The 12,830-nt window shown below is 40.6% G+C and overlaps 1 protein-coding gene across 1 annotated transcript in view; it reads right to left on the reverse strand.

Moving 5' to 3' along the window:
* Positions 1 to 11,940, reverse strand: part of NR1H4 (nuclear receptor subfamily 1 group H member 4) — a 54,133-nt gene extending 42,193 nt beyond the window's left edge. The window contains exons 1-2 of the mRNA XM_030553855.1: positions 11,910 to 11,940; positions 4,262 to 4,624 (exon numbers count right to left, since the gene is read on the reverse strand). Coding sequence (XP_030409715.1) covers positions 4,262 to 4,624; positions 11,910 to 11,940 — 394 coding nt within the window. The remainder of the gene's footprint in view (positions 1 to 4,261; positions 4,625 to 11,909) is intronic.
* Between the last annotated feature and the right edge of the window lie 890 nt (positions 11,941 to 12,830).

The following is a 12,830-nucleotide window of genomic DNA, read 5'->3' on the forward strand; positions in this document are numbered from 1 at the left end:
GTGCCTGTGGGAGGTCTGCTGGTCCCGCAGATTCGGTGTACCCACCGCCGAATTGCCACCGAATCCGCAGGACCAGCGGACCTCCCACAGGCAAGCCGCTGAAGGCAGCCTGACTGCCACTCTCCCAGGGACCGGCAGGGCGCCCTCCGCGGCTTGCCGCCACAGGCACGCACTTGGAGCACTGGTGCCTGTAGCCGCCGCTGTGAATCAGCTAGAGGACAGCTGGTGCATGAAAATAAACAAGCGCATGTTTGTGGTCAATCTCTCTCCTACAAAATAAATCTGAAATGAAATTAACTAATTCTATAATATCCAAATAGTGAATTGTATGTTACATATACTGTACAAGACATTAAAGAACAGAGGAGTTGCCTCTTCAACTAAAAGGACACAGTTTGATTCTAACTGTTCCTTTTATGAAAAGTGCACTACAAAGGAATCCACCAAAAGGGTGTATTTACTACACCAGCACAACTCCGCAGAGATAAGAACCATGAGAGCTGAACAATACTGAGTGATGTCATGAGGAGAATGCCTGCTGAGAACTGGTGTTGAGACACAATGAGCTAAACTCTACCTTGGTGTAACTCCATTGACTTCACTATTTCCTAAACAAGTCATCCAAATGCTACCCAATGAACAAGCAATGCATGCCTACTTTGAACTGTCAGACTATTGACACTTCAAAGAATACTGCTGAGTTCCATCACCACACAAACTGCCTTAACTTTCTAGAGAGAGTGAGAAGATGAATGTGAAATGACTTTAACAGGAAATATCCGTGGTTTGACGTGACATACATCGAGGATTATCAGGAATAGTTTGGAGGTAATAAAAATCAATTATGCCATTTTGTAGGAGACAGAGTACATAATCCACTTTTCTGTCAGTGTAAATTATTGTGATTTCAGTAAATGAGTATGATGCTACAGTCTGCCCCTCTCAATTCATGTGACTTGTATACCACTCCTTTCCAGAGGGATCTCTAGATTCCAGGGTCCAAATGTGCTCTAAGGCCTCCTCACAGGGTATGTCTACACTGCAATTAGACATCTGCAGCTGGCCCATGCCAGCTGACTGGCGCCTGTGGGGCTCAGGCTAAGGAACTGCTTAATTGCGATGTAGACATTCAAGTTCTGGCTACAGCCTGAGCTCTGGGACCCTCCCACCTCTTAGGATCATAGAGCTCAAGCCTAAATGTCTACACTGCAATTAAACAGTCCCTTAGCCCGAGCCCAAGTCAGCTGGAACGGGCCAGCTGCAGATTTTTAATTGCAGTGCAGACATACCTATAGAAGGTTTTATAATGCCTACCCAGGATAGGTGTTACAATGGAATAGACTGTAGAAAATATTGTAATATATAATGCCACAAACATTGTAATAACAGTTGTAAACAGTCTAATTATTTATAGACCATTATGCCATTATTTTAGAAGGATGTAATATTTTATAACTGCACAATTAGGGATGAGAGGTGTCCCACCGAAGTTTTCAATTTTTAAACTATTTTTAAAAGAATTCTTGAATAAGCCTAGATCTAAGAGGTGTGCATCCTGTTTAGTTTGCCTTTTGATTGATACTTTGGGGAAGGGATAAATAGAAAATCAGATTTTCTTGCCAAGTGAGGAGAAATATTCACGTGTATTTGTATGTGGATAATAATATAGTCACAAAAAACTGAATGTATGCACAGCTCCAGAATATAAATCTCCTGCGAATCAATAAAACATGTTTTTTTCCCTCACAAAAAAGGAGAGAGAGAAGATAAGGTCAGCAGCCCTTTCAGTTTATAAGTAAACCACTCAAGGTTCACTAAATTCTCTTCTAAATTTTGAATATAAATAGATTGGTTTGTATTCAGGTATCACAGATATATTTAATTGGTTCTATCATGCTTAGCACTGGCTCTCTATTCAAACTGTAGATTAATGTTGATAGTAATATCTTACTTTTATGTAGAGCCTTTCATTTTGAAGGAACCCAAAGTGCTTACCTCCACACATTTAGTATCACTGAAATGCAGCCACCTCTGGGGTGAAAGGCACCAGATAGGCAGAATGCTAAGACCATTAAAACATCCCATCTGGCTTTTCAAACACAATTGTTTGCCTCTTTCTTACACATCATCTTACTATTGCTTTAAGCCATTCTAAAGTTTATTGCAGAAACATAATACATTAACCTTATATAATTCAACTTTTACAGTCTTTGATCAAGGGTTGTGCTTTCCTCTGTAACTGATGTTGCAGCCATGAAAAAGTGAAAACACAAAATGAATTATCCCAATAAAACATCAATATAATGGTTTCATAGAATGATTTAAGTAAAGTCAACAAGGAGACCCGAATTAATACATTTCCTGAGACCACTGATCTCAACGCTTACATGGGAGTTTTATTTGCAATGACTTTGGCCCAAAATGTTTTTAGTTTTTACCATGGTGTTTCCACAGTCTCTAGTTATAACTACTGTAAAAAATTTCTAAATGTAATTTAATAAAAGCCATTTAATAGTGAGGGCAATTAACCATTGGAACAGCTTACCAAGGGAGGTAGTAAACTTATCACTTGGAGTCTTTAAATCAAGACAGGATTTTTTTTCTAAATGATACACATAGTTCCATCCACAAGTTATTGGGTTCAAAAGTGTTGACTTATGTAGCAGGGAAGGATAATTCCCTTATTTGAAGCAATTGCCTACCAACGTGCCCTGGAAGAACCACCTCTAGCAGCAAGAGTTATTCAGCTGCTATGTCCTTTGTCCTCTCTGCTGAAACTATCAACAGATGCTAATAACCGTGAGGTGCTTTTTTTGCCACTTGTGGGCACTGTTCACTGGAAACCAGTCTAATACAGTGGGCACACTTAAAATGTTCATTCTAGTTTAGAGATATGATCAATTTCAGAGGTATTCCTTATAAAATTATATTAAAATGATGACTGTTACTAGTCCTCGCACAGGAAAGAACTTTTTAATTGCACCCATGCATTTCCCATAGGCCACCAACAAGCCATCAGATGGTGACCACTTTCAGTCACTACAGACTTGGATTAGATGCTGAACTAACAACATAGAAGTGAAAAGCTCTTATACTATTACCAGTCCTTTCAGCTGCTCAGTGTATTCTCATGCTGCCTTCTCAAGAAATGAGACATGGAATGTAATACTCTACAGATTGAACTTTTTGTGGGGAGAAAGGTTTAAAGAATATTTGCTGATCAGAACTCAGAAATTATGGAGGCTTGACCAGGGATAGTGTTTATTTTAAATCAATGGTTTGTTTTGCTGATGATGATATTGATTGATTGATTGATGATTGGTGGACAAATACTTTTGCTGTGAGAGTCAACACTGCTGCAAGGCAATGTATACTCCATATCCACAAAGGAATGAAACTACAAATGTGTCCCAGAGAAAATAATCATAGAATGATAGAAATGTATGACTAGAAGAGACCTTGAAAAGTCCTCAAGTCCAGCCCCTTGCGCTGAGGCAGGACCAAATAAACCTAGACCATCCCTGACAGGTGTTTATCTAACTTGTTCTTAAAAACCTCCAATGATGGGGATTCCACAACCTGCCTTGGAAGCCTATTCCAGAGCTTAACTACCCTTAGCATTAGAAAGACTTTCCTAATATCTAACCTAACTCTCCCCTGCTGCAGATTAAGCCCATTATTTTTTTGCTACCTGTCTTCCGTGGATGTGGAGAACAATTAATTCCTATCCTCTTTATAAACAACCATTAACATATTTGAAGACTGTTAGCAGGTTCCCCCCTCAGCCTTCTTTACTCAATCTTTTAACCTTTTCTCAGAAGTCAGGTTTTCTAAAACTTTTGTCGTTTTTGTTGCTCTCCTCTGTGCTCTGCCCACATCTTTGCTGAAGTGTGGTGCCCAGAACTGGACACAATTCTCCAGCTGAGGCCTCACCAGTGCCAAGGAGAATGGGACAGTTACCTCCTGTCTATTACATACATACAACACTCTTGTTAATACAACCCAGAATGATATCGGCCTTTTTAGCAACTGCATCACATTGTTGACCCATATTCAATTTGTGATCTATTATACCCCCCAGATCCTTTTTAACAATGCTACCACCTAGCCAGTTAATAACAGTGCATTGGCTCCAAATGCAAAGATCTACAAAGGGTAAGCACTTGAAAGAGCTTTTCAATTAAGACAAAATGAAATTTCAGAAATAAATATCCATTTCCCCAACTTATTTTGTGACAGATTCGTTCACATTTTGTCCTACCTTTGCACCCCTCACAAGTAAGAGCATTATAGTGGTATCCAGATGCTTTGTCACCACACACAACACATAGCTCTTCTCCTTTCACTCTTCCCGTGGAGTGGCCCAGTCTAGACTTCTTGGCTACAGGTATATCCGCTAGCTCTGTCTCTCTTGTGAAAAAGTTCTCACAGGGGATTCTCCTGAGTTCATGCATTCCAGGGGAATACCATTCTTCAGGCTGCTGGGGGTAAAAGCCAAGGTTGGAATAATAAGGTGGTGATGAAATCTGAGGCTGAACTGGGGGGAACGGCATACTGCTGTACTGTGTATAAGGTGACACCTCTGGCTCTTGCACTGGAGAACTCATTGCCTCTGTAAGAACACCTACATAATAATGCAGAAACAATATATATTAGTACTGTTAAACCACAGTCACTGGAACAGTTTCCATTCCTAAACATATCAGTCTCAGATACTGGAAAGAAATTATTTACTAATCCTAAAGATTTATTAACTAAACATAAAGAACTCTAAAATAGTCTTGATAATATTTATACTTCCCTCAGCATCCAGAGGCCCCAGTCACAGAACCCCCTATGTACTAGGTCTGTACAAATACATAGAAAGATGCTCTCAATATATATTAACATTCTCAGCTACTTTATTACAGTCAATGAAAATATTTTGCACTGCTATTTCCTTAGAAAATCTTGAAAGATTATTACTTCTACAGAGCTAAAAATGTGCATGATGCTCTACAGACAATTAAGGGAAAGCAGTCCACGGTACAAAGGAGCTGTCAATCTGAATTAGACGCAAAAACACAGCAAAGAAATCCAAACAGAAGCCAAGGAGGCTATGGGAAGGAGGAAGGCTACAACAGTAAGATGGACATATACATATCTTGTTCATTTCTGTTTTATTTGGACTTAGTGTATCATAGCATGAGGGAACACAGCTGGGGAAAAAGATAAAAGTGGGGTTTAGCAAGAGCTGGAAGGCTAACCAAAATAAATGAACCTTCAAGGAGGGGTCTGAAGGGGAAGAGTGAGGTTACATGACACACAGGATCAGAGAGGATCTTCCAAGCACAGAGGGTGATGGGCGATACAGGAGGGGTTCCCAAACTGTGGCTTGCGGCCCAAAGGTGGGCTGCGACACAGTCCTGGAGGGTCCACTGGCACAGCCATGCTTGGAGTTTGATAAGGGCATGAGGGGGTGGTATTGTGAAGTGGACAGCAACAGAGTGGCTGCCAGCAATGGCCCCTGCCCAGGGCCAGATGCACCCAGCACCCTGGCAGGTTCCAGAGGGCAAAGTGAAGCTGCTGGCAGTGTGGGGAGGGCAAGGAGAAGGGGCTGGCCCCCTCAGCCGGCAGCTCTTGGGACAGCTGGAGGAGGCTGGAGAGTTCACAGTTGTTCCCACTCTGAGTCACAGCACCCTGAGATTCATGGCTGGCAGGCCCCCTGAAGTATCAGCCTCACAGCCTCCCCCAAGGACAAGGTCTCGATGGTGCCTCTGTTTCCTCCTGGACAATGCCATGATCAGGACCATTACAGGTAAGGCTAAGATTTAATCATGGACATTTTTAGTAAAAATCATGGACAGGTCATGGGCAATAAACAAAAATTCACAGGCGTGTGACCTGACCATGACTTTTACTATATACCCCTAATTAAATCTGCTGCTCTGGAAGGGGGCCCTGGGACACCTGCTGGTGCTAGGGGGGCTGTGGGATGCCCTCTGGTGCTTGGGGTGGGGACTCCGGGGCACCTGCTCAGGCACCCACTGGTGCTGGGGCGGGGCGGCATGTGACCACCGCTGCTGGCAGGGAATAGCCCAGCTGGCCGGGGATGACCCCACCGGCCCAGGACCACTGCCGATGCTGCTGCTGGCAGGGGATAGCCCCACTGGCTGGGGACCACTGCACTGGTGCTAGAAGGGGGCAGCCTGGGACCATCATTGTTGTGGGGGGGTGCATCTGACCCCAGGGCCAGCCGAGCTGCTGGGGTGGCCTTGGGGTCAGTCACACCTGCTGGCTGCAGAAGTCATGGAGGTACTGGAAAGTCACAGAATCTGTGACTTCTGTGACCTGCGTGACAAACGCGTAGTCTTAATTCTAGGAAACGGCCAGGCCCGGCCCAAGTACCTGCGTCTGTATAGCACGGGCAGCCCCCAAGCCCTGCCTTCGTTCACTGGCAGAGGGTGTCTGTGAGGTATCCCAGGATGCTGGATGGGTGACTGGGGCAGCGCTGCCAGGTGATGAGCTCAAGGCACTCAGCAGGCTGCTAAGGCGGAGGGTGTCGGCAGGGGCTGGCTGTGGAACCTACCTGGCCCCTTCGCCCTCTGACTGGATCTGGTCCCTGCTGAGGTGAGGGGCTGTATGTGCCCCGCAATGCCCCTCTCCCAGATGAACACATGGCAGCCTGGGAAGGCCAGGCTGTGTGCTGGGCAGCTCCTTGCCTGATTTTCCATTTGATCAGCCTGGGGGAACAATGACTCACCTGTCTGGTGAGCAAGGTGGGAGGGGACACTATGAAACTGTACACGCTGATAGTGGGGGGCATAATTTAAAGGTTCACCCTGTAAACAGCTCAAATCACAGCCCCACCCTGGCAGCCCCCGACCCACAGTCTTCAATCCTGGAAAGCAGTGGGAAGTGTTAATAGCGGGCCACACTGCCTATTTCAGTTGCACCGGTGGGCCTCAGGAAAAATACCTGAGAACTCATATGATAAAGTACAGATTAAGGGCTAGATTTGTACCCCTTTGGTGAAATGGCTATTGAAGACTAGGGAGTTTTTCCCAGCATTCCCATCTTAAGACAATAACAAGTTATGGCACCAGTGAACCAAATGTGATAAGGAATTGAAGCAGTTACTGTAAAAGCAGCATACTTTCAAAGTGCAAACAAATTAAAATTAAATCTCACTGTTATAAATTATAACCAGTTCAACAATATTCAATACTCGCTCTGTGATGTAGTTTAAATCAAAGAAACATATCACTAAGTTGGACAGAGAAAAGGAAAGTGATTTACAAATTACAATATACTTTCTGTTCAAGGAAGTCCATATCCTGGAGGTATTGAAGGGAGTGGCAAAATTCGCATTGACTCATGGGGAATTGGCCCTGTTAGAAGTAATAACATTTCCAGGAAGTTACTCAGTTCAGCTTTTTAGATAACTCCTTTTCTCTCTGTATTTAATGTTGAGTGGGCTTGGAGGAAAGCTTGAGATCTCAGTAAACACTGTTAAGTTCATTGTAACACAATGGCAGGCGACAGCTCAGTTTTTGACATTTCTGCAGTAAGGCAACAAACATTCATCCACGAGGATTTGTAAGATTTTATCACAAGAGGCATTTTATGCAACAAATTGTGTGTATCAAGGTCCCAAACCTGTGAGATGCTGAATGCCCTCAACTCCCACTGAAGTCTATGATGAGACAGATGAGAAACCCTGTAGATAAATTGTTATTGATGAACATTGCTAAATGTACTTTTTTTACTTGTACTGTATTTACAAATCAGAAGACATTTAGTATTTTTTTCTGCTTTCCTTTTCCTTTTTGAGGAATAATCACCAGAGAAAATGGTGTGGCTGGGAACTCTGAGAAGTACTTACACCACTACAAAAACAGCCTCCCCACCCAAAAAAAGGTTTCCATCAATTCAAAGGAGTCAAGAGAAAAGGAGAAGTACCAGTAATAAAAGATAGGAACACCTGCAATGACAGTAAGACATTATTAGCTATGAAAAAGGTCCTTCTATTTTGTCGCCCTTCAAGTAATACCAGAACCTTAACTTCCTGTTTTAACTAAACTCTCATTCCAGATGTCCCATGGCATCAGCTGTGCTACATTTTGCCCTTACCGGCATACAGCACTGCAAAAGTTGACACAAATCACTTTTCAGTACCATCTACTTGCTCAGATGGTACATTATCAACATAGCATCCACTCATGTACTGACACATACAGTTAGCAAAAGCAGGGATGCTGCCATAGGACAAGCAGACATAGGTATGTCTGGAAAACTGTGGGACAAAGCCAAAGGAGAACAATGGTGCTACTTACCTTTAATAATTATTTAAATGACAGTAGCAGTTTATGGTCCCAAATAATACCAGGATACTAATACATAGTAAAAGATGATCCCTGCTCTAAAGAGCTTCCACTTTAAATAGCCCAGACAATGAGACAAGTATATTATCCCCTTCTTACCAGTGGGGAACGAAAGGCAAAAACATTTTGTGACTTGCCTGAGGTCACATAAGATGTATGTGGAAGAGCTTAAAATTGAACAGTCTCCTAAATTCTCAATCTCATGCTTTAACTATAAGACTATTGTTGATATCCAGCAGCAGCAGCACAGAAAGAAACATGCAAGATGTGTTAACAATGAGTTGCTGTAGGCTGTATTGTTTTGCAGGAGACTCCAGTGTAAAACAAAGTTCTTGGTAATTGTGGGCACATTATTAATAAATATTTGGCCCACTTCTGTTAATTCTATTTTCAATTTATTGTATCTGTTTCTTAAGATTGTTCAAAATTCTTTATGTAGATAAACAAGTGTTATTTTAGTTTCCAACTATACAACCATTGCACAAATCTTTAGTATCTGTTTTGTGAGAACAACTTTTAATTATGGGCACATAATGTGCCATTTGCTAATTTTTAATTATTTGGTTGATTGATTTACACAAACAGGAGTGGGAAGATCCCAGGATTAAGATAAAAAATACGTTATTGATTTTTACCTTTGTGTCATTTCCAAGGAATGCTATAGAAGCTTTAAACCACTTTCCTGATCTGCTCAGGGCTTTGAAATAGTAGTAAGAGACTGCAGTACTCCTCCCAAAAAGAAAAACAAAGCAATCCAGGGTTTTACAGTGGGTTCAGTACAATGCTGGGACAGAACCGTGGGAGTTTAGTTAGGCCTGTGTAGACATGTACAAAACCCCTCATAGTTACTAGAGCCGTACATTTGTTTCTAGAAGAAACCAAATACACATGAATCTCTCTATATTTGGCTAAACCTGAATAACCCCTATATCTTTATTTCTCTGACCTAGCCTACCTACAATAACACCATATTAAAAAAAATAATTAATTACGGCCAGTCCCTGCTCACAGTGGGGTAAAGGGTGGGAGGAAGAGAGAGACAGATCTTTACGTCCACACTTTAAAGCGCTGGTAGGCAGTCATGATATGTCTATATTGATTTTAGACTCCCGCAGCGGGCCCATGCCAGTTGACTCAGGCTTGCAGGGCTCGGGCTAAGGGGCCATTTAATTGTGATATAGACATTCTGGCTCAGGCTGCAGCCCAAGCTCTGGGACCCTCCCACCTTGCAGGGTCCTAGAGCCCAGGATCCATCCTGAGCCTGAACATCTACACTGCAGTTAAATAGCCCCTTAGTCCAAGTCAGCTTGCACACGCTAGCAGCTCATTTTTAATTGCAGTTTAGAGATACACTCAGATAGTGATGGGGACCTGCCTTTGATTTTCACGGAAACTTATGCTAGGTCTTGTCTACAGAAGAAAGTTGCCCCAGTTCAATTTAAGGTTTAGTTTAAAACTGATTTAGTTAAACGAGTGCACTCTGTAGGCTGTGTAGCCACTTCTGTTTTGTTTTAAATCAGACTCATTTTGGTTTAGTTTAAGGCTATTAGGATTCAGTTTAATTAAACTAAATTGAAATTACACTGGTTTAACAAAATCATCTTAAAAATTATTTAAGCCAATAAATGCATTTTTCTTGTATACACAGGTAGAGCTTCCTGGAAAGTTTTCAATGAAATACTTATGGTCAGAAAATGTCAGTTTGTTTAAACCAGGGGTAGGCAACCTATGGCACGGGTGCCAAAGGCAGCACGCGAGCTGATTTTCAGTGGCACTCACACTGCCCAGATCCTGGCTACCGGTCTGGGGGCTCTGCATTTTAATTTAATTTTATATGAATCATAGAATCACAGAATATCAGAGTTGGAAGGGACCTCAGGAGGTCATCTAGTCCAACCCCCTGCTCAAAGCATGACCAATCCCCAGATAGATTTTTGCCCCAATCCCTAAATGGCCCCCTCAGGGATTGAACTCACAACCCTGGGTTGAGCAGGCCAATGCTCAAACCACAAAGCTTTTTAAACATTTTAAAAACCTTATTTACTTTACATACAACAATAGTTTAGTTATATATTATAGACTTATAGAAAGAGACCTTCTAAAAATTTTAAAATGTATTACTGGCATGCCAAACCTTAAATTAGAGTAAATAAATGGTCTGATTAGAAATTTTTTGAAAAGTTTCTAAATTGTCAAAACATCCCTTTTAACATTTTTAAAATGAAAAAAAATTGTTTCTTGATTAAATTAAATATTTTAAAAGGTTGAAATCAAAATGAAATGTTTAGAAATTATCAAAACAAAATATTCTGATTGACCCAACCTGAATTTTGGGGATTATCGGTTTGTGAAAGTTATCAGGATTTTGATTATATTGTGAGGGGAGGGAGAGGAGGTTCTATTTTCAGAACAGGAAAATGTCAAAAATCTCCAAAACTCTCCTGGGTAAGCTAAACCATTCCCATCCAGCTCTATACACAAGGCCTTCTTGAAGAGGCTTACTAGAACAATTAGCTTCTTACAATAAAATAAATTTGATTTTATCTTGCCATCTGGAATGTGCATATGATTTTATTCCTGTATTAATGGAGAGCATAGACCAGATTCTGACATTACTCACACTACTGTAAAGCAAGAGGTACTCTACTGACATCAATGGAGTTACAGTAGTGTAAATCAGTGTAAGTGGGATCAGAATCAGGCCCATTGTCTCTAGTAATGTATTATGTTCATATGTACTTACTATTCCATTTCACTTTTCATATCAGAAACACACATGTAATCATTTTTTAAATATGATAATTGAAATAAATACTAATAGGGTTGCAAAACTTGTGGGTTATGCTTTGCAAAAAAAATTGCAATTAGAACATTTCACAAAATCTCTCATATTTTATTAACGTCAGAGTGAAATTTTATTTCTTGAATCTGGCCGTCACTTTGTGAATACTTTCCCCATTATGTAATTGGTGGGTGAGATTTGTTGAAGATTTTTTTCCCCCAATATTACATGTGAATATTTTGGGTGGGATTTTAAAAAGCTCTCGGCATTTGCTTAACTGGACTCCCATTGAAGTAAAAGGAAGTTATACCATCAGAGTTCAGCTGTCACTGAGTGCTTTTGAAAATCTCACCCTTTATTTTGAGTATTATGCTGAAGTTATATACAGGCTGTAGAATTTGTATCCAAAGTATTACAGAAGTTACAGTGGTAGTGCCTTGGCATGACAAATATTGTCAGTATCAAATTATAAGAAAAAGAACAGCAAACAAATTAAATCTTAAAGCCTCGAGCCTTCAAATAAAGTTAAGAGTCACACAGAGCAAATGACTTTAAGCCAAAAAGTACAAAATATATTTCCTGTGATTCACAGGATAAACCAAAATGGGAAACAAGCTAACCAATTGGTTTAAGTACTGAAAAAACTATTATCAGGTGTCTAAGGGCCTGGGCTAGACAGCCTCTGGCATCAAGCTGATTCATAGACTTTAACAGATTTATTGTATAATGTAATAGATCAAACATGAGCTTGAACAATATCCTACCATTAGCAGTCTTCATTTCGACCATTTCCATGACAATTCCTCAAAAACTTGGGCTATTTAATGTGTTGTTCTCTTTATTTTTTCTAGTCAGTACTAGACTACACTTCCTTAGTACTGCTGCCTTAATATCTTGTTGCTTTACTCTGAACTGAAAACTAGAACTTCCTTTAAGACTAGCTAAGGAGTGATACAGGCCAGAGGTTATATAGTTTACTGATTAACTTCATTACAGTAAAGCCTATTTATAAATGCTTGAGACAATAGCAATGCCAAATTACAGTATAAATGTCCTTTACTAAAATCTGGATACCTTTCTCTGGGTGAGTGGATTCAAATAGCTCCTCCATTACGGTTTTGTGCTTTTTTGTTTTCATTCACATTAGTATTTTGTATGAATAAAAATCTGCTTTCTTTAGGTGACTAAACTTAATAGATTAACCATTCAAAAACCATTTTGACTGGTTGATGCAGCATGTAGTTTCACAGACACAGAGAAAACTATATTATTTTAGGAGGGCCAAATTCTGTTCTCTTTAACCAGACAAGAATCAAGTATTCTAGGAAATTATTGATCAATAAAATTGCTCAGGAAAGTATCTATGATAACTGGTAGTAAGTGTATGTAAAATCAGGCCCCAAAGGTTTATCATTCCTTTTATTATTTCACAAAATATGCAGCTTTTGAAGCTAAAAACCTGCAAAGGAGGAACTGAGCACACAAGTGATTCTCTGTTGTCCTGTCCTATCAAATGACCTTGTGCCACATAGCTTTATTCATTCATCTCCTTCAGGTTTAGTTGAGATATTTCTCATTATTTTAGAACATCTTTCAGGTTACCTCTGCTCCACTGGGTCATTTGTTGTGCATAATTATTGTACATACATAATGTTCTGTTTTAGTTTTTGCTGCTTTGTTTCCCT

The sequence above is a fragment of the Gopherus evgoodei genome, chromosome 1, assembly GCF_007399415.2.
Source record: "Gopherus evgoodei ecotype Sinaloan lineage chromosome 1, rGopEvg1_v1.p, whole genome shotgun sequence".
Taxonomy (NCBI): Eukaryota; Metazoa; Chordata; order Testudines; family Testudinidae; genus Gopherus; species Gopherus evgoodei.